The following is a 24036-nucleotide window of genomic DNA, read 5'->3' as shown; positions in this document are numbered from 1 at the left end:
TGCAGATATACATTATTACATTACAAACCTAGGCTATTTGAAAATAGGTGATCTACAAGCTCGCGACGCGTTGTGAGCTTGTAGATCTGCTATTTTGAAACATTTTTGTACTTTTACTTTTGGTACTTTAAGTTTGGTACTAATTTTGGATTCTGGACTTTTACTTGTAACAGAGTACTTCTACATTGCAGTATTGATACTTTTACTTAAGTAAAACATTTGAGTACTTTTCCCACCACTGCGCATATGTATAGCCTAGAACCGGAACTGTCGCCCACTCTCTGCTAGAAACTTGTGGATAGCCTATAATTTGAGGCTGCCCTCCTGTAGGGCATGTAGGGCAATATTTTCATATTATGTCGCTATCGTGATTTGAGACCTAGCTACTGTCTATGATTATAGACATCGCAGTATGATGATATGACTTGAGTGTTTGTCTTTTTCCTGGTTTGAAAGGCTGCATTACAGTAAAGTGATGTCATGTTCTGAACTTACCTGACTGGTCTAGCTGTTCTACTATACCTGCCTTTACTCACTTAGGTATTATATAGTTCAGTGGTTCTCAAACATTTTCATGTCAAGGACCCGCAAATTGACACTTATTAGCCCACGGACCCCCATTTGAAAAGATATGCTAAGGACCCCCATAAGAGAAGATTTTTAGGGCTCTAGCAGTGATTCTCAACCATTTTAATTTCAAGGACCCCCAGTTTGACATGCATTAGGCTACGGGACCCCCGTTTAATGGCATTTCTATCTCTGGGACCCCAATTTATGTTGTAAAATCAATGTTAATTTAACTCTGAGAGTGTACAAATGGAACCAAATGGACCCGTTAGGGTCCATTTGGTTCCTAACTATCCAACATTTAGCTCTCAGAGTTACAGACCCATTTTGATTGATTGATTGAAATTTGTATTAGGCAAAAGAATGTAAAACAACACAGTTACATTTATAATGCTTTTGTCTAAAAGGTCCGGCCAAAAAAGTCCTTGCGGGCTTGTTTCCATAAGGGTCCTTTTGGTTCCTAACTATCCAACATTTAGCTGGGGACCCCCTGGAACTCCCTCAAGGACCCCTGGGGGTCCCCGGACCCCACTTTGAGAACCAATGATATAGTTACTATAGGCACTATTACTAATGATTATTTATTTACAACAACATCTCATTGTGTAAATATTTTGTGAAAGTCATCCCCACTATATCGTCACAATATTGATATCAAGGTATCAGTAAAAAAGTATATCGTGATATTTGACATCCTGGGTGCCAATAATGTCATAATGTTTGGGATACATTTACTTATCAAGTCTCTGTCCCAGGCCGGTGATTGAGGCGAGGATATTGATGGCACTGATTGACATGTAGATTAGAACAACAGTGACAACGGGAAAACCATTCCTTGTCCCCACCCTGATCTCCTTCTCCACTTACAGAAATGACAGTTCCCACGCCGATGGAAGTTCAGCCATCCATGCATTTTTAGATGATATGGTTTTGCACTTTTGCGTGATCGTCATTTTGATTCAGCTTAGCACTCTCTACAACACACTATAAACTCCTCAGTTTGGAAGTTATCCATTTGTAACTCTGAGCTTACAAATGATGTACCGTAAGGCAGTGCTTTTCAAACTTTTTCTTGTCAAGGACCCCCAAATGCACACTTATTAGGCCGCGGACCCCCATTTGAAAATATATGCCAAGGACCCCTCATAAGAGAAGAGTTTTACTGCTCTAGCAGTGATTCTCAACCATTTTAATTTCAAGGACCCCCAGTTTGACATGCATTAGGTTATGGACCCCCATTTACTGGCATTTCTATCTCTGGGACCCCCATTTCTATTGTAAAATCAATGTTAATTTCACTCTGAGAGTGTACAAATGGAACCAAATGGACCCGTTAGGGTCCATTTGGTTCCATTTGTATGGTAGGGCTAAAATGTTATTTTAGCCCTACCATACTCTACCATACAGATTGTATCAGTTATATTGTATTAACATACTCTACCGTACAGATTGTATAAGTTATATTGTATTAACATACTCTACCATACAGATTGTATAAGTTATATTGTATTAACATACTCTACCATACAGATTGTATAAGTTATATTGTATTAACATACTCTACCATACAGATTGTATAAGTTATATTGTATCAACATTACATTTTATTCATAAAAGAAAAAGTTGCACAGTGAGGCTTTAAATGAACACCAACATGACTCAGGAAACCTTTCGGTGCAACAACACTGTTGTGCAAGATAAGCATTAAATTATAGGCTAAACGTATTAACTCATCCCTTAAAACATGATTTATTAAATTGTGTTGTCAGTGTTACAGATTAGCAGCAGCTCTCTGTTGACTTTCAGTTCAGTCCAAAGTCTGTCTGTGTCACTATTTATTGTCGGTGCAAACGTTGTCGACTGGTGATGATGTAATGGCTATACGCTTCAATGGAAAGGCACACAGATAAGAAGGGAAGGCGTTGTTCATTGAAGAAAAAAAAATGTAGGCCAGACAGTAGTACTGATTTACGATCATCAAATAACATATTGTTATAACATGTTTAATATGTACCGAAGGAGCAGGACCTCGCACCCTGACAAAAAAAGCCCCGAAGGGCAATTCAGAATGTTCTGTGTCCCTCCAGACAAATGACTGTGTCACAGGCTTATCATCTGCCTTGAGTACTACTCGTTTAAGTATGTGTTCGTCAGAGAGTTTGTCACCTCTCTCTCTCTGTGAGTGTGCGCGCGTGCGTTCATGCGTGGGTGCGTGCGTGTACATGTCTAGTATTAAGCCATCTGATTGTGCATTGTGGCACTTTTGGTGTCTCTACCCCAGAGTCAGAATAATGACATGTTCTGATTCACACAATAATACCTTTGATTACATCTAGCTGTGTTTTCATCTGGCAATCAAGCAGCACAGATTTGAGGGCGAGTTTGCACTCGCCTGTATACCTGATCTACAGGCTTTACTGCAAAAATCCTGAGTGTTAATTTAACTCTTAGAATGTAGAAATGAACCCTTTCGCTCTAATGGTAGGACAGAGAGACTGGCAGCGGTTTCAAAGTTCTCTTTTTAAAGCGGCACTACTTAACTTTCTTTTGATGAATAAAATGTAATTTTGTCCAATCTGTATGGTAGAGTATGTTCATACAATATAACTTATATAATCAGGGTGGTTGTATTTTGTCTCCCTCTTCTATTGAGACATTTAGATGGTGTCAAAGGTCATGTCTCACCTAGACACAGGATATGACACAAATTTTGACCTGAAGGTCAAGATTCAATTTATCCCCAGGGCGAGCAGGCAGGCTCTATTAGCTCAATGGTAAAAGGTTCAGGACTTAATGCAGGAAACCAGGTTCAAATCCGGGGCAGAAGAGGAAAGTTACATAGTACTGCTTTAAGTCACATTCAATATGCTGCTATTCTATCGACTACCTTTTGGATTAATCGTTATTAATCACAACGCGTTGTGGGCTTAGATCTGTTATATGCTATTTATCTGGGACACACACACAACACACACACAGCAACTTTACAGAAAAAAACACGCCCAAAGTCGATTATAATAGACCAATTATTTGTTTACCAACATTGAGACTGGACGCACAGGTGATTGTTTCATGCAATCAATTCCCAACAAATTGTTTCGGGGTTTCGCTGGTGTCAGTTCATTCAACTTCCTCTTGTGTGTTGGCTAGTGAGACGTGTCCTAGCGAGACCTGACAGAATGGGGTTTCATTTAGTGCCAGCCTGCGCGCGCATACTGGTTGTTATGAGTGTGACGTCGTCTGTTAAGGGGTCTATAAGCAGACATGGCAACGCTGTTTATCCTGTGTGCATCGATTAGCTGGAAGCACAACACATGTGTAGCCACACCCACAGCCATATAAGGCTCTGGCCACACCCAGCTCTGTGTCTAATTACTTTGACTCAGGCCAGGTGAGGCTGCCGAAACCAGCCATGCGTTACACACACATGCTTAAAGCTGTGTGTGTGTGTTGTTTGTGTACGCATGTCGTACGTGTGCCTGTGTTTGTACTAAACTATGTCAGGCAAGAATGGCTGACACCTGTCCAACTTGACCTAGATATGTATTTACTCCTGTAATTATGGCTATAGCTATCAAAACAAGGAGCGTGTAAATTACAGTCTTTTATCTATGGTATATCTAAGGTTGTCATTGCAGTATGTTGGAATTTGTATGTATGTGTGTCAGTGGTGTCAAGTTACCAAGTACATTTACTCAAGTACTGCACTTAAGTACAATTTTGAGGTATTTTTTACTTTACTGGAGTATTTGCAATTTTCAGTAGTTTTACTTCTACTCCACTACATCTCAGAGGGAAATATTGTACTGGGAAAGTGTGGACCTCTACTGTAGCATTAGTTGCTAGCTTGACGGTTATAGTTGTTGGGTCCAGGGTTAGAATCGAGGCAAGGTTGTGGTTAGCATAAGGGTTAAGAATAGCTACAGTATGTATTGGTTTGATGAGGTAAGGTTTTTTTAGGGAATGATTATAGTCTGTCGAAGGGACATCAAAGAAGGGTGAAAATTAGAGCTATTCTCGGGCTGGCGCTGCATGGTCCAATAGTTTATTATAGACAATAGTTAATAGTTTTATTGTTTAATATTTAATATGGGGATCCAATGTAATATTGTAATGTGCCTTACAATTCTTAGTATCATAATATGAACCTGTGTGTGTGTGTGTGTGTGTGTGTGTGTGTGTGTGTGTGTGTGTGTGTGTGTGTGTGTGTGTGTGTGTGTGTGTGTGTGTGTGTGTGTGTGTGTGTGTGTGTGTGTACATCTGAAGACTCTAAGAGCCCTTACAGGAGCTGCAATTCAAACTGGCCCCTGTAAAAAGTCAAAGCCTAGTGTGGTTTTCAACCAGTGTGGTCCGGGGACCACCAGTGGTCCTTGAGGGAGTACCAGGGGGCCCCAGCGATCCCCAGCACAATTATTTTAACCACTTAGTTTTGGCTATTCAAAAATAGCAGATGCAAATGCAATTTTTCAAAAAATCTTGAAAATGTGCGCATGTCTTTGAATATTTATGTTTCTAAAGTGAACATTTTTACTCAAATCTTCTCTTCTGGGGGTCCCTGGCACCAAACATTTTCAGATGGGGGTCTGCGGCCAAATGTATATCAATTTAGGGGTCCTTGGCATGAAAAAGGTTGAAAACCACTGGTTTAGACTGATAATAGGTTCTTGGTTTAGCCTACTACTCATGATCCTAGATTACTGTCTCTATGAAGTTGATGTATTACCTCGTGTTTACCTTGATTACAGTAAATCACTCTGGATTAAGAGTGTCTGCTAAATCATTGGTTCTCAAAGTGGGGTCCGGGGACCCCCAGGGGTACTTGAGGGGGTTCCAGGGGGTCCCCAGCTAAATGATGGATAGGAACCAAATGGACCCTTATGGGTCTGTAACTCTGAGAGTGTACAAATGGAACCAAATGGACCCTTACGGGTCCATTTGGTTCCATTTGTACACTCTCAGAGTTAGATTAACATTGATTTTACAATATGAATTGCGGTCTGAGATAGAAATGGCATTAAATGAGGGTCCGTAGCCTAATGCATGTCAAACTGGGGGTCCTTGAAATTAAAATGGATGAGAATCACTGCTATAGAGCCGTAAAAATCTTCTCTTATGGGGGTCCCTGGCATATCTTTTCAAATTGGGGTCTGCGGGCTAATAAGTGTCAATTTGGGGGTCCTTGACATGAAAAAGTTTGAGAACCACTGGTTTAGCCTACTACCTATGATCCTAGATTACTGTCTCTATGAAGTTGATGTATTACCTCGTGTTTACCTTGATTACTGTTAGGGTTGTCCGATATTGGCTTTTTTACCGATAACCGATATACCGATATTGTCCAACTCTTAATTACCGATACCGATATCAACCGATACCGATATATGCGGGGATTATTGTGATTAGGGTAAGCTCAAATTTCATATCACACACACCATATACAGTAAGAACTCCTGTAACTTATTTATAAAGCAAAAAAAAAAAAAAAAAAAACGATACCGATATTTTCCCGATATCAATTTTTATGCTAATATCGGCCGATAATATCGGGAGGCCGATAAAATCGGACATCCCTAATTACTGTAAATCACTCTGGATTAAGAGTGTCTGATAAACGCCTACATTTTAAATTGTAATAGTAAAGTGTACATACTGTACCTGTATCTTTCAGATCATCAGAGATGGAGAGTGGTGCAGCGTTCAGCCGGAAGTCCTGGGCCTCGCAGTCCGTACGGGTCACTGCCCGAGAGATGTCCCTGGTCAGCGGGCGAGGGCAGAGCAGCGCCCTGGCAGAGCGCTTCTCCAAGTGAGTACCAGCCACACGACCCCTTCCTGTCCCCTTCTTACCCCTTATACCCCTTCCTGCCACCTTCTTAATACTTAAGGAATTAATTGGGGAGAAAAAAAACAGATGTTAGGTTCATTATTTACCTTTTATAGTTTCAATGTACACATTATTATTTTGATAGTAATTGTTTAGACCATTGGTTCTCAAAGTGGGGTCCGGGGACCCCCAGGGGTCCTTGAGGGAGTTCCAGGGGGTCCCCAGCTAAATAATAGACTAGGCACCAAATGGACCCTTATGGGTCTGTAACTCTGAGAGTGTACAAATGTGTTCACATTTGTACACTCTCAGAGTTAAATTGACATAGATTTTACAATATAAATTGCGGTCCAAGTGATAGAAATGCCATTAAATGGGGGTCTGTAGCCTAATGCATGTCAAACTGGGGGTCCTTGAAATTAAAATGGTTGAGAATCACTGCTAGAGCTGTAAAAATCTTCTCTTATGGGGGTCCCTGGCATATCTTTTAAAATGTGGGTCCGCGGGCTAATAAGTGTCAATTTGGGGGTCCTTGACATGAAAAAGTTTGAGAACCACTGGTTTAGACTGATGCTAGGTTGTTGATTTTCCTGAGGCACTGCAGTGTCTCTTTGTGATGACCTTGCTTATTGTAAATCGCTCTGGATAAGTGCGTCTGCTAAATGCCTTGATTGTAAATTGTAAATTGTAAATTGTAAATTGCAACACAACACAACACAACACAACACAACACATGGCTTCTAGTGATTACTGCTGTAGACTCAAATATAGGGCTGTATTGATTTGAAAACATTATACATTTAATTGAATGAAATTGTTTAAAAAATAGTGACAATTGCCTATCTACAAACACACAGCATGTCTCCAGTTGTGAGCTTGTAGATCCACTAATTTCACTATTTACTTACTGTATGTAAGTGATTAATGAGATTTATTGATTTAGTCGTGGATTACAAAATAATTATCCAAATATAGTAGGCCTATAGACAAACAGACTTTTTTTCTTCACAGACCATTTCTATCACCAGAGCAACATACTAAAAGTCCTAAGAAATTCTAGTTGCGGAAATATGTTTAATTGGCATCAATCCAAGATGTCCACCAATATTGTCAAAAAGCCATATAAAACTATGGTTAGTCTATGTCAATTAAACATATTTCCGTAACTAGGATTTCTTAGGACTTTTAGTATAATGTTCTGGACACCTTATAGAAATGTATGGAGAAAAGAATTCTGTTACAATAACTTTGATGTGAAATGCTAGTTTGCTAGACTATCTAGTAATAACTCCCTGTAGTTCTGTTATATTGGTTCAAAAATGGTTCAAATATTTTTTTAATATTTTATCTGAATTCCTCTACTCAACATGTATTTGGAAGTCAATTAAAATCTTAGACGAATGAAAATTGGACTCACCATCATTTTATATGGCTTTTTGACCATAATGGGTGGCCAATTTGGATTGATACCAACATTTCTGCAACTAGGATTTCTTAGGACTTTCAGTATCTTGTTCTGGTGAAAAACATTCTGTTACAATTACTTAGATTTTGAGGTCCAAAATGAGCTCGTTTGCCTGGACTATATTGTCAGTGCTTACTGCTTGCACATTGGCACACACCCAGATCTAACACCCATTATTAACGTTATTAGCTGCAGCTGTGTTAGTACACATCATGGTGTGTACTACAATGTCAGTCTGCCATGTTTTTACCCTTCTGTAGTTTTGAACCTTTACAGGAAAACGACCACATAATGGCCCTACAGCAGGGGTCTTCAACTGGAGGTCCGGGACACCCAAGTGGGTCCTCAGAGTTACTACGGGGTGGGGGGCCGCCAAATTTTGGTGTGATAGGATTGTTTTTTACAGCCGAAAATAGCAGATCTACAAGCTCACAACGCCTCGCGCTGCGAGGCGTTGTGAGCTTGTAGATCGGCTATTTTTGGCAAAGAGGTTTGGTGTGTAGAGGGGGAAAAAGAGCAGACTAAGTACTGATGGTTCAAGTGGGTTAAATGTCTGAAAATACACATGAATCCGGCATACACTGATGCTGTCAAACACGTCTATGAAGCTATCTAAAAATACTATGTCTTTTTTTTTTATCTCCAACACAACTGTATACAATATGTAGTGGGGGGGGGGGGCCTGCTTCATCTCTCTCTCAACTAAGGGGTCCTTGGCCCCCATGTTGAAGACCCCTGACCCCTGACCTACAGGGTTTCCCCCATGAGTTTCTTTAGCATACATGTACTGTCTTTGACCAGCAGAGGTCAGTGTTGCTGACGTGTTGTTCTGTGGTCTTCCTCAGGTATCAGAGAGCTGCTGAAGAATCAAACACAGAGAAGAAGAAGGGAGTGAGTAGATCTACAATTTATGCTTTGATGAAGACCTTTACACCCTTTCTGTATTATGTGTGTATAATATACTGACAGCTGTCTGTATGTAGTGTATGTCCTTTGCTCTAAGTTATGGTTGAATTAAATCATAATTGTTCACAAATATATATGTTATCTAGCAAGTCCATAATTACAGAGTTATAAGGGTTTATTAACCTATTAAGCCCCATACAGTATATACTATGTTGCAACATGAATAGTGAACATAGTCTACAAGCTTGTTGCATCATTTCTACAGAGAAAGCCCTGCATCCCCCAGGGACGGTAGTTGGCCTGGAGGAGTTTCAGGAGGTTGGATTAATAGATTTGATAAAAAAGTATTGAAAATAGCAGATGTAGGCCTACTTATAGATCTGCTATTTTCACACGACACCATTTCGCAGTGAAGTATGGAAAAGGGCTTAAAGGGACAGTTCACCCAACAAATCTCTTTTTTTCTATGGATTAGTCACCCCATGGAGACTTGAATTCATGGATATTGTTTTGTTTTTTTCGCATTCCTAAGCCAATAACTTGGTAAGGAGCGGTTCCCGGTAGGAGACACTCTTTGTGTCTCCTACCGGAACCGCAGAACAAGTCATCAAATTATTGTCTTAGGAATGCGACAAAAAACTAAACCATATCCATGAATTCAAGTCTCCATGGGGTGACTAATAGATAGAAAAAAAGGCATTTTGGGGGTGAACTGTCCCTTTATTAAGTGAGTAATCAGATTTAGTTGATTATAAAAATACAAAGAAAGGAATGTATTAGTATAGTCAGAAAAGCCCTCGAGCAGGAAGAGAAATGGACCAGCAAATACAAATAGCAGGTTTAAAATCACAACGAAAATATGTACTGTATTACTGTATAAATATGCCAGAGGAGGAATTGTTGATTCTGTAAACAAATTATCTCTGTGAACATGGCTTGAGGGAAAAGGAGAACACACACACACACACACACACACACACACACACACACACACACACACACACACACACACACACACACACACACACACACACACACACACACACACACACACACACACAGAGTAGACAGACATGTGTTCAGCCCATGCCTGGGGCCAATGTCTTGTCCCGGCTTACCTCTTATTGGTCAACTTGTTGTGATGGGCAGGCGGTCAAGCCCATAATCCTTCCTCAGGGTTTAATCCCCTGCTGGCATCTCTTCCCTGTTAGTACTGTACTGTAGTTAGTACTGTAACTGTTACTGTAACTGTAAGTTAGCTTTAGTCTTTGTTAAAACAAATCCAAATGTCTAGCTGTGATGTCATGGAGCGATGTAAGGTAATACTGAACATTAACTATTCTGTAACAAACGTGCATGAGATATAAGGTTTAAGGAACACATGTGTACAGCATAGCTCTTTTCACAGTGTTCAGTGTTTTGGTTTGATTATTTAGAGAACGTAGACATGGCTCTTAGTCAGTGGTGTAAAGTAAGTAAGTACTTGTACTCAAGTACTGTACTTAAGTACACATTTTGACATATTTTTACTTTACTTCAGTACTTTTACTTCTATTCCACTACATTTCAGAGGCAAATATTGTACTTTTACTCCACTAAAACATACAAAACATACATTAACCACTTCAGCCCTATATACATTTCGGCCATTTGGAAATAGCTGATCTTGTAGATCTGCTATTTTCAAAAGAGTTTTATACATGTTATACATTTGAAAACTTGTGAAATGGGACATTCTGCGTAAGGTGTACTTTTACTTTTGATACTTTAAGTACATTTTGATGCCAAATACTTTTGTACTTTTACTCAAGTACATTTTTAATTCCGGAATTTTACTTACAGAGTACATCTACATTGCAGTATTGATACTTTTACTTGTGTAATTTACTTGTGTAATTGTGAGTACTTTTCCCACCACTGCTGTATGTAGGCTATGTGTGGCTTTTTGAGAAGTAGGGCAGTGGTAAGGTATGTGACATCTTGTGATGCGAGTCTAATTATTAATTCAGTTGATTTGACAAATGGCTCTGAGTCAAATGACTCGTTATGATAGCATGTGTTGTAACATGCAGTATTACAATACATGTTTTAACACATTTCATATTGATAAATGAGGACTTTTGCCTTTTATATAGACAGATAACTGGATAGACAGATAACTTGGTAGGTGGGTAGGTAGGAAGGTACTTTTACTTCTACTCCACTACTATGTCAGAGGCAAATATTGTACTTTTACTCCACTGCATTTATTTGAAAACTTTAGTTACTAGTTACATTGCAGATATAAATTATTACATTATTAAACATACATTAACCACTTCAGCCCTATTTTATACATTGGCTTTTTGAAAACAGCCGATCTACAAGCTCACAACGCGTCGCATCGCGACGCGTTGTGAGCTTGTAGATCTGCTATTTTCAAATAGCCTTTTACTTTTGGTACTTTAAGAAGATTTGGATACCAATACTTTAGTACTTTTACTCAAGTGATTTTTTTAATTCCAGACTTGTACTTGTAACAGAGTAGGCTACTTCTACATAGCAGTACATTGCAGTATTGATACTTTTACTGTAAGTGAAAACATTTGAGTACTTTTTCCGCCACTGGTCATACTACGTTAACAAAGGGTTAAAGTTTTTTCCCCATGTGTATCATTTCCTGCTCTGGTTGGTTTCCTGGGTATTCTGTCTCTCGCCCCATGGTGTTGGAGGGGAGGGAGAGAGAGAGAGGCCAGTTCCTACAAGTTTTTCTAATAGCAGCTCAACATCTGGGGCTGAACTCTTCTCTCCAGTGTCTCTCAGCACACAGACAGACACACAGACAGACACACAGACAGACCTACCTATAGAAGGACCAGCCAGCTGTTTAAAGGACTCTATCTCTCCCTGCGCTGCTAGTTGTTGTAACAACACCTCCTCGCTGCTTCGCCTTTTTTAACGAAGGTTTCTCCTTTTTTCTCCTTTACAACAAAAAAAAAAGCCAAACAGAACAGAACAGTCTTGTCATTGTCCAGTCTGTTCCCTCTACCCTCGCTTTAGCCTCACAAAGACACTGATTGTGCATCTGTTTTCTCTCTAACTTTGGGTTTCTCTCTCTCTCTCTCTCTCTCTCTTCTGGTTCAGTTCTTTCTTGTGCTCTCTTTGTCTTTCTTTGTAGATTTAGTGCTGTGTTTGTAGTAGTTATGTCTTAAGTTGTGTGTTGTGTTTTCCTAGATTTCTTTTTTTAATACATAAAGGAGGGGATTTCATTCAAGTCAACTCTTACAATACTTGAATCCAAAGTTAGGGTTTTTCTTTGTTGGTGAGTTGTGGCTGATATGAATATGATTTCCACCATAAGGTCGAGAATGTAATTCATATCCTTATTATACCATGCCGCCCCGAGTAATATCTGAAAACAGGTTTTTCCTAATTTCACAATTCAAATGATTTATCTGTTCTCTGTCTCTGTCTCGTTCAGAGTGTTCCTCATCTAGGCGTCAGTTCTCTTACAGGACGTTCATAGCATGTTGCTCTGTTGTCTTCTGTTCATGTTCTCCTGTGGTGTAAAGTAACTAAGTACATTTACTCCAGTACTGTACTCAAGTACAATTTTGAGGTATTCTTTTTTACTTTACTGGAGTATTTCCATATTTCAATATTTTTTTTAACTTCTACTCCACTACATCTCAGAGGTAAATATTGTACTTTTACTCCACTACAATTATTTGAAAACTTTAGTTACTAGTTAGTTTGCAGATATAAATTATTATATTATCAAACATACATTAACCGCTTTAGCCTTATTTTATACATAGGCTATTTGAAAATAGCAGATCTACAAGCTCACAACGTTGTGAGCTTGTAGATCTGCTATTTTCAAACATTAGTACTTTTACTTTTGGTACTGTAGGTACATTTTGATGCCAATGCTTTTGTACTTTTACTCAAGTAACATTTTGAACACAGGCCTTTTTACTTGTGACAGAGTACTTTTATATTGTGATATTTCTACTTTTACTTAAGTAAAATATCTGAGTACTTCTTCCACACCCCTGATCTTCTCTAACAGCAGTGAGTGGACTCCTATGTGTTGGTATTGTTGTGTTATCTAAAGTAGCGTATCTGCTGCTGGAGATGTTTGTTCTTCATGGATGACAGATCAGCACAGAGAGAGAGAACCAACCAACCCCTCCCTCCCTTTGTGGGGCTTGTGTGTGTGTTTTCTTGAGAAAAAGGTGAGCGTTGTTGCTCCATGGAATGGAATGCGGTTGGCAGAGTGGTCTGTGCTGAGACGTGCCGTCTCTGCTCTTGAACCTTTTACTTCACGTCCTGTCCTCTCCTCTGGAGATCACTTCTGCGTGACTCCATCGTATCACCACCAAGAACCCAACGTTCTCTCTCCCTCTCTCTCTCTCTTTCTTTCTCTGACCGGCTCCTTAAAAGCATTTATATACTTGGTCGTAGACGGCTGTGTTGTGGCTGTTTAGTGAGTGTTGAGACTTTTTCCAGTACTTCTTATATACTGTAGAAGCTACTGTACAATACTTTGGCTGCTGGAAGGTGTGTAAGCGCTTGTGTCTCTATGAATGGATCTTGTATCGTATGTACTGTAATAGGGCTGTGGATATGTCTACTAATGATGATGACTTTGTAGAAGCTTGTAAAAGCTTGTAGATCTGCTATTTTTGAAAAATCGTAAACATGTTGTGAATGTTTTTGAATATATATATTTTTTAAAGCGAACATTTGTATAATATTTTGTTCCAGGGACCGCCCGAGATGCAAAGATTTGAGTTACAAATGTTCGCTTTCAAATATATATATATTCAAAGACTTGCACAAAGTTTCACGATAAAAGAAATAGCAGATATACAAGCTCATATGAGCTTGTATATCTGCTATTTTTGAATAGCCCAAAAAAATCTAAAATGACAGAGATATATGTATTGTATAGGGCTGTGGATATTTCTACTAATGATGATGATGACCAACAGGGTGCCATAATAATGCATATATTGTTGCTTTGTGAACACGCCTCACACTCGTCTTAAAGTCCTTTCTTCTCGTTGTGTTTCTCCAGCAGTCCTTCGACGCTCCCAACCTGCGCTCCGGCAGCCTGAGCGTCCTGAAGAAGCGCTGGGAGGTCCAGCCTCCGGGTCCGTCGGCCCAGCAGGACGTCAGACCGCCCGCGGCGCCGCTGGCCAGACAGACCAGCTTCCGCCTCGCCGCCGCTCCTCCGGTCAGACCCAACAAGCCCTCCTCCTCCTCCTCTTCCTCCCCCGTGAGTGAAGAACCTCCGGCCAAGGGTCCCGGACCACCGGCGCTGACCACCCAGAGGAGTCAGGACGCCAGCGGTTCCTCTCGCCTCCTCCAGCAGCGTCACAGAGTAGCATCTCAAGCATCCATAGGTAGGCCTGGCTGTCACTAGAATCACCTGGATCAATGTTTTAGATCATCTTTAATAATACATCTGTTGACAATGCATCAAATGTACGCCGTTATTGTTATTATTATTATTTTAAAAATTAAATAGATAAAATATGGCCTATTTTGACCATCGTACGTGATTTATTTTCATTATTGGTAGCGGTCATTTACAAGTTATTTGTTCATAATAATAATAATAATAATATCTGGGATTTATATATGGCTTTTATAAGTACTCAAATGTACTCAATGTGTGTGGGGGCCAGGACAAAAAAAAACTATAACTTTATAAGGAAAACTCTAAAAACTCTAAAGAAAAGCTAAAGATAAGAATTAGTTGAAATTAGAGTTGAAATCAAAGTCAACTCGGAAAGGCTATTCTAAACAGGTGGGTTTTCAGAGCGGTGTTGAAGGTAGGGAGGGGGCATCTCTGATGTGTATTGAGGAGTGCATTCCAGAGGGGGGGGGGGCAGCCACAGAGAAGGCCGTGTTGCCCCAGGTACGGAGCCTGGGGCATTGTCTGCATTTGTATCTGTACCTGTACTTTATGTTTACAAAGCCTAAAAGACCACAATTACAACAAGAAATGTCATTTGATTTTCGATGTTCAAATGCTCATTGTCAAAAACACAATGAAATTGTTAATCGCAATCTTTTTGGTACGGCCTTCATCCATGTATAGGAGAGGAGGAGACAGGCATGATGGACCACCACGTGCCCACCAGCCCCTGTGCCTTTAAAGACAAACCCAGCGTGCCCATGAACAACCTGAAGATGATGTTCGAGAAAGGAGAGAGCCTCGGGAAAAAGGTACAGAGCCTCGCCCACACACACACACACACACACACACACACACACACACACACACACACACACACACACACACACACACACACACACACACACACACACACACACACACACACACACACACACACACACACACACACACACACCCACCCCCCCACACACACACACACACCCACCCACCCACCCCCCCACACACACACACACACACACACACACACACACACATACGTGTGGGCGTGTGTGTGGGCGTGCGTGTAAAATGAGTAGATTTAGATTCCATAGCAGATATACAAGCTCATTAGTGCAGCACCAAGTGCTGCACTAATGAGCTTGTAGATCTGCATTGTTTTAAATATATATATATTTTTTTAAAGCGGACATTTTTTACTCCAATCTGTCTGTGCTTCTGGGGGCACGGGGGACAACATATTCATATCATTTTGGGGGTCCTTGACATGGAAAAGGTGGAGCACCACTGATATAGCAACATACTGTTAGGAGTTAGAAAACATTTTTAGATTATGTATTTGGCCACGGACCCCCATCTCAAAATGTTTTGTTCCAGGGACCCCCCAGAAGCAAATATTGGAGTAAAACATTTTCGCTCACAAAATATTTGATTATAAGATATAATATAAGAATTGCACAAATTTTCCAAGATTTTTCAAAATAATAGCATATCTACAAGCTCATAGTGCGGCACTCAGTGCCGCACTATGAGCTTGTATATCTGCACATTTTTTTTAATAGCCAAATAAATCTACAAGAAAAACGTGAGAAATGCCTTCATGCTGCAGCACCATGTGAACAGAACAGCTGTGCCTCCGTTGGCATGGTCTCTGGGAACCAGTACTGTTAGGATGATGGGATTTACTGTACTAAGTGTTTACCAGACCTCCCCGGTCTGGAGGAGACTACAAGACTAGATTATGAATACACTTTTTGAAAAGACAAAACAAAACAAAAACAAAACGAGAGTCTAATAACATGATGTCTCTGAGTCTGTCAGGTGGAAAGAAAGTGGAAAGAAAGTCCAAAACGGTCACTTTTCAGGATTCAAATTCAAATATAGCAAAAAGTAGCAGATCTACAAGCTTGCGGAGCCGCTTGCTTTTGATAATGTTGTGTGACGCTGTAGTACACGGGTCTTAAACGTTTTCAGGCCAAGGACCCCCTAGCTGAGAGAGAGATGAAGCAGGGACCCCCTCTATATTGTATAAAATTGTGTTTCAGATTAAACCTTTTTTGTTTACTTGGTCTGCTCTTTTTTCCCCTCTACACCTACAGTATACCTTTTTGCCAAAAATAGCCGTTCTACAAGCTCACAACGCCTCGCAGCGCGAGGCGTTGTGAGCTTGTAGATCTGCTATTTTTGGCTAAAGTTCTCCTCAGAAAAGGGATGTTAGGGTTCAAGTGGTTAAGGTAAAAAAAAAATCACATCACACAAAGATTTGGCGGACCCCCTGTAGTAACTCTGAGGACCCCCTAGGGGTCCCGGACCCCCTGTTGAAGACCCCTGCTGTAGTATGATCAAGTAGGACGTTCATTTATGAACAAACATAAGTGTTCTCCTGGCAGGAAGACTCTTTTTTTCTCTCATCTCATCCCACTTTCCATCCCAGGAAACGCAGACTATTAGTCACACATTAGACACGTATACATGTTCCTCCTGGGACGTATACTGTACATCCTCCATTAACCACTTCAACCCCAGAACCCCTTATTCAAAGAGATCTGTTGTCCAGTTGACGAAGTCTATTACAGGGGTCTTCAACAGGGGGTCCGTGACCCCTAGGGGGTCCTCAGAGTTACTACAGGGGGGTTGCCAAATCTTTGCGTGATATGATATACCCTAGCATCCCTTGAACCCTAGCATCCCTTTTCTGAGGAGAACTTTTGCCAAAAACAGCCGATCTACAAGCTCACAACGCCTCACGCTGCGAGGCGTTGTGAGCTTGTAGATCTGCTTTTTTGGGCAAAGAGGTATAAGTGTAGATGGGAAAAAAGAGCAGACCAAGTAAACATTAAAGTTTAATTTAAAACACAATTAGTGGAGGGTCCCTGCATCTTCTCTCTCTCTCAGCTAGGGGGTCCTCGGGCTGAAAATCGTTGAAGACCCCTGATCTCTAGAGGGTATAAGTAGTTAAATATCTTGAGAGGCGTTCACATACCCAGATGTTGCTAAACATCCTGTCAGGTTCCAGCCTGTGGAGGCGGATCCATTCTGTCACACCTATCAGCACAGACAACAACATGGTGAAAAGTAACTAGGTACATTTACTCAAGTACTGTACTTAAGTACAATTTTGAGATATTTCTACTTGACTGGAGTATTTCCAATTTTCAATACTTCTACTTCTACTCCACTACATCTCAGAGGCAAATATTGCGCTTTTACTCCACTACAATTATTTGAAATCTTTAGTTACTAGTTACTTTGCAGATATAAATGATTACATTATAAAACATACATTAAGCACTTTAGTCCTATTTTATACATAGGCTATTTGAAAATAGCCGATCTACAAGCTCACAACGCGTCGCGATTCGACACTTTGTGAGCTTGTATTTCAAACATGTTAGTACTTTTGGTACTTTAAGTACATTTTGATGCCAATAGTTTTGTACTTTTACTGCAAGTAACATTTCGAACACAGGCCTTTTACTTGTAACAGAGTATTTCTACACTGTGGCATTGCTAACTTTTACTTAAGTAAAACATCCGAGTACTTTTTCCACCACTGACAACAGGACCCGAAACGCATGCCGTTGCTGTTTAGCTTTGTGTATGTGTTGTACAGCAGTGGTTTTCAACCTTTTTCATGCCAAGGACCCCTAAATTGATATACATTTGGCCGTGGACCCCCATCTGAAAATGTTTTGTGCCAGGGACCCCCAGAAGCAAAGATATCAGTTCATTTTCCGCTTTAAAAAAATATAAATATTCAAAGACATGCTACACTTTTTCAAGGTTTTTCAAAAATAGCAGATCTACAAGCTCATAGCACGGCGCTATGAGCTTGTAGATCTACTATTTTTGAATAGCCAAAGCTAAGTGGTTAAACGTTATTGTGACGCTATTAACTCATTTTGCTGGGGACCCCCTGGTACTCCCTCAAGGACCACTGGTGGTCCCCGGACCACTGGTTGAAAACCACTGGTGTACAGTGTGTGTGTATGTGTACAGAATGCATGTTTGTGTTAATAAGTTTAACCCCCAGACAGTGTGGCTGGGCTGTAATCCTGGATACACCAGATCACACCCATGAAGAAGCAGGGATCATCTGGTCCAGTTAAGCCCTTTAAGACGGGCAAAGCATCTGTCACTTTACATTTTAATCACTTAAACCATTATCTTATACTTGTGACTATTCAAAATTAGCAGATCTAAAGAAAATTGTAGAAGCTTGTAGATCTGATATTTTTTTAAATGTATTTTAAAGCGAACATTTTTAACTCGAATCTTTGCTTCTGGGGATTCTACAAATGTCTTCTAAATCCTAACAGTTTTTTGAAAAAAACGATTTTGCTATATATATATATATATATATATACTCAAATTTTTCATGTCAAGGGCCCCAAAAATGATATGTATTTGGTCGCGGACCCCCATCTAAAAAATATTTTGTTCCAGGGACCCCCCCAGAAGCAAAGATTTGAGTTACAAATGTTCGCTTTAGAAAATATAATGAAGGATTTGCACACATTTTCAAGATTAAAAGCAAAAAAAAAGCCAAAGATCTAAAAATGACACAGGGTTAAAACAGCCTGGACATTGTGGTGGTTGTGGTTCTATAGCTCTACTGTACACCAGCCTGTGTGTCAAAAAAAGTCAGGAAACTCCGTTAAGTCTGGCTATGTTGGGACACGTCACTAAACGACCAATCCTACTCGTTTAAGCTGTCACCGTATAAGCACTGACACAATAAGTACCTTTGGCCCTATTAACATTTATCCTTCTCACCTCTCCCTTCTTCCACTGTTTTTCATTCTGTTGATGCAATACAGTAGTGTGGAGTGATTCATATTTCATAACCGTTTTAAACTCACACATTTCTACAACGGTAGCAAAATAAGCCACACCAGGGTGGAAGTGATAGTAACAGTTACAGTCAGCATGAGGTTAGATGACACACACACACACACACACACACACACACACACACACACACACACACACACACACACACACACACACACACACACACACACACACACACACACACACACACACACACACACACGTGAGACACTTTACTATACTTGTGAGGACATCAACGCTTTAGCACAGCCATTTCATGAATGTCATTGAAAAATACATATATTTTGCCAGTTTTAACCGTAAGCCTGAAGCCGAAAAACAGCAGATCGATAAGCCCACAACGCGTCGCGCTGCGACGCGTTGTGGGCTTATAGATCGGCTATTTTTCGGTGCATGACACTGGCGCGCAACTAAGTATAAATCATGTTTAACTCTAAATTCCAAATCCCTAAACCTAACCTCTAAATGTCTAATCCTGACCTGAATGTTTTTCAAATTGTAAACGTATCTCTAAAAATGTTTTTTTTAACTATAAAACAACCATTTGTCTTGTGAGGACCGGGAAAACTGTCCTCACAATGTTTATTTCTTCAAATTCTACTATACTTGGTCCTCGCAAGTATTAGTAACACACACACACACACACACACACACACACACACGCACACACACACACACGCACACACCGGAACCTCTGTGTCTGACAGAGCAGACACATCATGGATATATCAATAATATCAAGCCGCCGTGGGAAGAATTACAACACAGTAAACATGATGTAGCCTGATACCTGGTTAGGAGTTGAGTAATTGAGAATGTGCTATGGAAACAGTTTGGGCTTGTGTTGTCGTTGTTGTTGTTGTTGTTGTTGTGTGTGTATGTGCAACAAGTTACGTGAACGGAACGCAGGCTTTGCAACACAAATCCATTTGCAGAATAGAAACCTGTACCGTGTGCATTAAGATTACAGTCCCACACTGGAGAGAGAGAGAGAGAGAGAGAGAGAGAGAGAGAGAGAAGGGACATTTCAGAGCTTGTGCTCAAAGAAGCTTTTAACAAGCTGCATGTTGGAAGAAGTACAGTACTACGATTTTGGACTTACAGTAAGTAAAAGTACCGCAGTGTAAAATTACTAAGTAAAGTAAAAGTCTAACTTAAAGTTGCACTATATGTAATATTTCTCTGACATTGAGCTAATAGAGCCTGCCGGCTTGCTCAGGGGATAAATTTAATCTTGACCATCAGGTCAAAATTCATGTCAGATCCTGTGTCTATAGGTGAGACAACATTTTTCTTTTTTTTTAATGTATTTATTTTGGGGATTTTATGCCTTTAATTGACAGGTTAATTGACAGGACAGGCTTCGAATGCTATCAATGCATTGAATGGGAGATTATCACGCTTTATCAGACCATTGAATGGGCGAGTAGGCTACGAGTAGGCGATACACGGACCTACCTGCGATTTGTCAGACCATTCATTGGGCGTAATCAGGAGCTACTGACCTACTTTGGAGGCGGAGCAGTCCCCACAACAATATTTACGATTCTGTGCCTATCGGTACATAACTCCAACGGCGCTGAGTAGGCTCAGGCGAGCGTCGCACCGCTCAGGACGGCAACTCGGTCGCTTTAGCTCCCTCGGTGGTCCTTCGCAGGGCTCCAGCTCGCCTGAGACTGCGCGCCTCCGTCATGTTCCGAAACCAAAACAACCAAAACCAAAACCGAAACTGAAGTATTTAAGTCATCTCCGTTGGTAGGTCAGTATGTCTTGATAACACCCAATGAATGGTCTGATAAATCGCGGGTAGGTAAGTAGGTCGCCTACTTCGCCCATTCAATGGTCTAATAAAAGGTGATAATGTCCCATTCAATGCATTGATAGCATCCGAATCAGGTGGGTAGGCTGACAGGTAATAGGGAGAGAGATGGGGGGGGGGGGGGGGGGGGTGACGCGCAGCAAAGGTCGTCTGTATCGGGAGTCGAACCCGCGACACGCTGTCAGGCTGGATAACTATCAGCCGAGGTGCCCAGACGGTTGTGCCAACCGTCCAGGCTGATACATGACCTTTGACACAATCTAAATGACTCAATAGAAGAGCAGGGAGACAAAATACAACCACGCCAATTATATAAGTTATATTGTATTAACATACTCTACCATACAGATTGTATTGTACATATTTATACAGATATTATATGTGATATAGTGGAGGAGAAGCTTGTAAATCTGCTATTACTTTCCACCACTGTAAACAAACTAATGGAGGGGGGGAGGGGGGGAGAGAGAGAGAGAGAGAGAGAGAGAGAGAGAGAGAGAGAGAGAGAGAGAGAGAGAGAGAGAGAGAGAGAGAGAGGGGGGGGGGGGGGGGGGGGGGGAGAGAGAGAGAGAGAGAGAGAGAGAGGTGCTGTGTTCCAGAGGTAGGTCTTCTTTGAAGAGCAGAACACAGGAATGCAGGGACATTCCTGACCTTAGGGCTGATTACGGAGGGTGGAGAGCAGAGGAAAAGCCTGATATAATATCACTGCCGTCAGGGCAGAAACCTCTTATCTCCATATTCTAAACTTGTTTTTTTCCGTAAATTAACGTCTCTACTTGATCACACTACAGCGTCACACAAAAAAAACATCAAAAGTAGCAGATCTACAAGCTCGAAAACGTGTCGGGAACAACACGTTTTGAGCTTGTAGATCTGCTACTTTTGATGCTTTTGAATTTGAGTCCTGAAAAAGTAGCAGTTTTGGACATGTGAGGTTTCCACGCGACAGAGACGGTATAAATCCGAAAATAGCCCGATATGCGATGCTAAGTATGAATGAGGCGTAACATGGTAGCATGGTGTACAGGGCAGGGCTTGATCTTAATGCTCCCAAGGAAACGTTATTTTCCTATATTACATATTGACGTTTTGACCACAGGGCGTTTGTCAAGAGGAAAAGTTAACAAATCAAATGTGTGGTCTTGTTTTCTACTTAACCCATTGAGACCTGAAGCCGATTCTACATGTCTCCTAAATCTCAACAGTATTCTGAAAAACGTATGTTTCTATATCAGTGGTGCTCAATCTTTTTCATGTCAAGGACCCCCAAAATTATATGTATATGGCCGCGGACACCTCATCAAAATATTTTGTTCCAGGGACCCCCCAGAAGCAAAGATTTGAGTTAAAAATGTTCGCTTTAAAAATATATATATATTCAGAAGATTGGTCAAGCATCACCTGACAATATGTTGAAAGGGTGTGCTTTGATTGGCTAGCAAGACGTATGACGAAATAGAGCCCTATAAATAGGTGTGTCACTTCTAAACATTGTTTACAAGTTTCGAAGTGACATCAGTGCCATCAGCCAAGCTAACATGTCCAATGTTAGCTTGGCTGATGGCACTGGTGTCACTCTTAGATGTTCTAATCTAAGAATCAGAACATTTCTAGAAAACTATGGTTAAAGATAGGGTAAATTATTTCCTTTGGTTAAAATAGCACGGTCTGCTGGCGGAGACTTGTGCTCCGAGGAGCACATTTTCTAGTCTGTTTTCTATGTCTGTCCACAAACATTGATGACAACATCAATACGGGGGTCAATACGGGGCTCATCAAAGGCACCACTCACTTCACACAGGGTGTGATTTTTTTTACCACAAATTAAGGAATGATTTATATTTCCCATGATAAATAGCAGTTATTGCTACAAGGACTTCATAGCAAATGGGTTCAACTTCACAGGCATGTGGAGAATGGAAATAACCTCAAGCCGTTGCCTAGTTAGTAAACACACTCCAAAAAACCCTGATGGACCCTTACAGGTCAATTTGTACCCTCTCTGAGTTAAATGAACACTCAGGATTTTGGCGGATTTAGCGTCATTAGAAATCTGTCGGGGCATGTGTGTGTGTGTGTGTGTGTGTGTGTGTGTGTGTGTCGTTCTCAGCAGCAACGGGTGTCATTTCTCCACTTTCATTCAATAAGTTAGTGAACCGTAAACGTTATAGTTTTGTAACCGGATCACATAATCACATGATTACAGGTCTCTGCTGTAATCTCAGTGTTTTATGTCTGTCAAAAGCTTCCAATATCTAATAACGTTATGCTTCAGTGGTTCTCATGACGAGGGCCACGTATTCGGTGTCTTGAAGGAAAAGAAGGGGAAAAGGAAACGAGTTACACCTGTTTCCTTTTACGTGCCGTAACTCCTTCCATGGCCATATTATATAATAAGATATATTCTGGATGGAGGGTAACCACTTAAGATCGGCTATTTTAGCAGTTTTTGAAACATGTTCAGGTCCTTACAGGTCTCCGAGAGTGATACATAAGTCTAAAGAGTTACGGGGGAGTCCTTGAAATCAGTGGTGGAAAGTAACTAAGTACATGTACTTAAGTACTACAGTACTTAAGTACAATTTTGAGGTATTTGTACTTTACTTAAGTATTTCCAATTTCCAATACTTTTACTTCTACTCCACTACATCTCAGAGGCAAAATTGTACTTTTACCCCACTACATTTATTTGAGAACTTTAGTTCTAGTTACTTTTCAGATATAAATTATGATATAATGAAACATACATTAACCACTTTAAACCTATTTTATACCTAGGCTATTTGAAAATAGCAGATCTACAAGCTCACAACGCGTCGCATCGCGACGCGTTGTGAGCTTGTAGATCGCCTATTTTCAAATATTTAGTACTTTTACTTTTGGTACTTTAAGTACATTTTGATGCCAACACTTTTGTACTTTTATTCAAGTAAATTTTGAATTTTGGACTTTTACTTGTAACGGAGTATTTTTATATTGCAGTATTGGTACTTTTACTTAAGTAAAGAATTTAAGTGCTTTTTCCACCACTGCTTGAAATGAAGACGTAGGAGAACCAGTGGGCTAATAGGAGTTTTTAATAGGACAGTTCAACTGAGAGAGCAGCAGGCAAAGCTACCATTCCTCACATTCCTCACCTATCAGCTCAATCAGCTCGTTTGGCCCTGGTCCAATCATATCAGTCGAGCTCTTTGACC

The 24036-nt window shown here is 40.5% G+C and overlaps 1 protein-coding gene across 2 annotated transcripts in view; it reads left to right on the top strand.

The window, feature by feature from the left end:
• The window catches only part of LOC311049314 (LIM domain and actin-binding protein 1-like), a 38862-nt gene that overhangs the window by 4219 nt on the left and 10607 nt on the right, over positions 1–24036 (top strand). The window contains exons 2-5 of one of the 2 annotated variants that reach the window (XM_084062862.1): positions 6236–6370; positions 8699–8744; positions 13822–14149; positions 14851–14978. In XM_084062862.1, the coding sequence (XP_083918988.1) occupies positions 6246–6370; positions 8699–8744; positions 13822–14149; positions 14851–14978 (627 nt within the window). In that variant the 5' untranslated portion in view covers positions 6236–6245. Of the gene's footprint in view, positions 1–6235; positions 6371–8698; positions 8745–9974; positions 10079–13821; positions 14150–14850; positions 14979–24036 lie in introns of those variants that run through there. The other variant, XM_084062863.1, reaches the window with a different exon arrangement.

Source organism: Gymnoscopelus microlampas, assembly GCF_963454915.1.
Source record: "Gymnoscopelus microlampas genome assembly, chromosome: 7".
Taxonomy (NCBI): Eukaryota; Metazoa; Chordata; class Actinopteri; order Myctophiformes; family Myctophidae; genus Gymnoscopelus; species Gymnoscopelus microlampas.
Note: the sequence above shows the minus strand (reverse complement) of the source record. Positions and strands in the feature narration are given on the sequence as shown.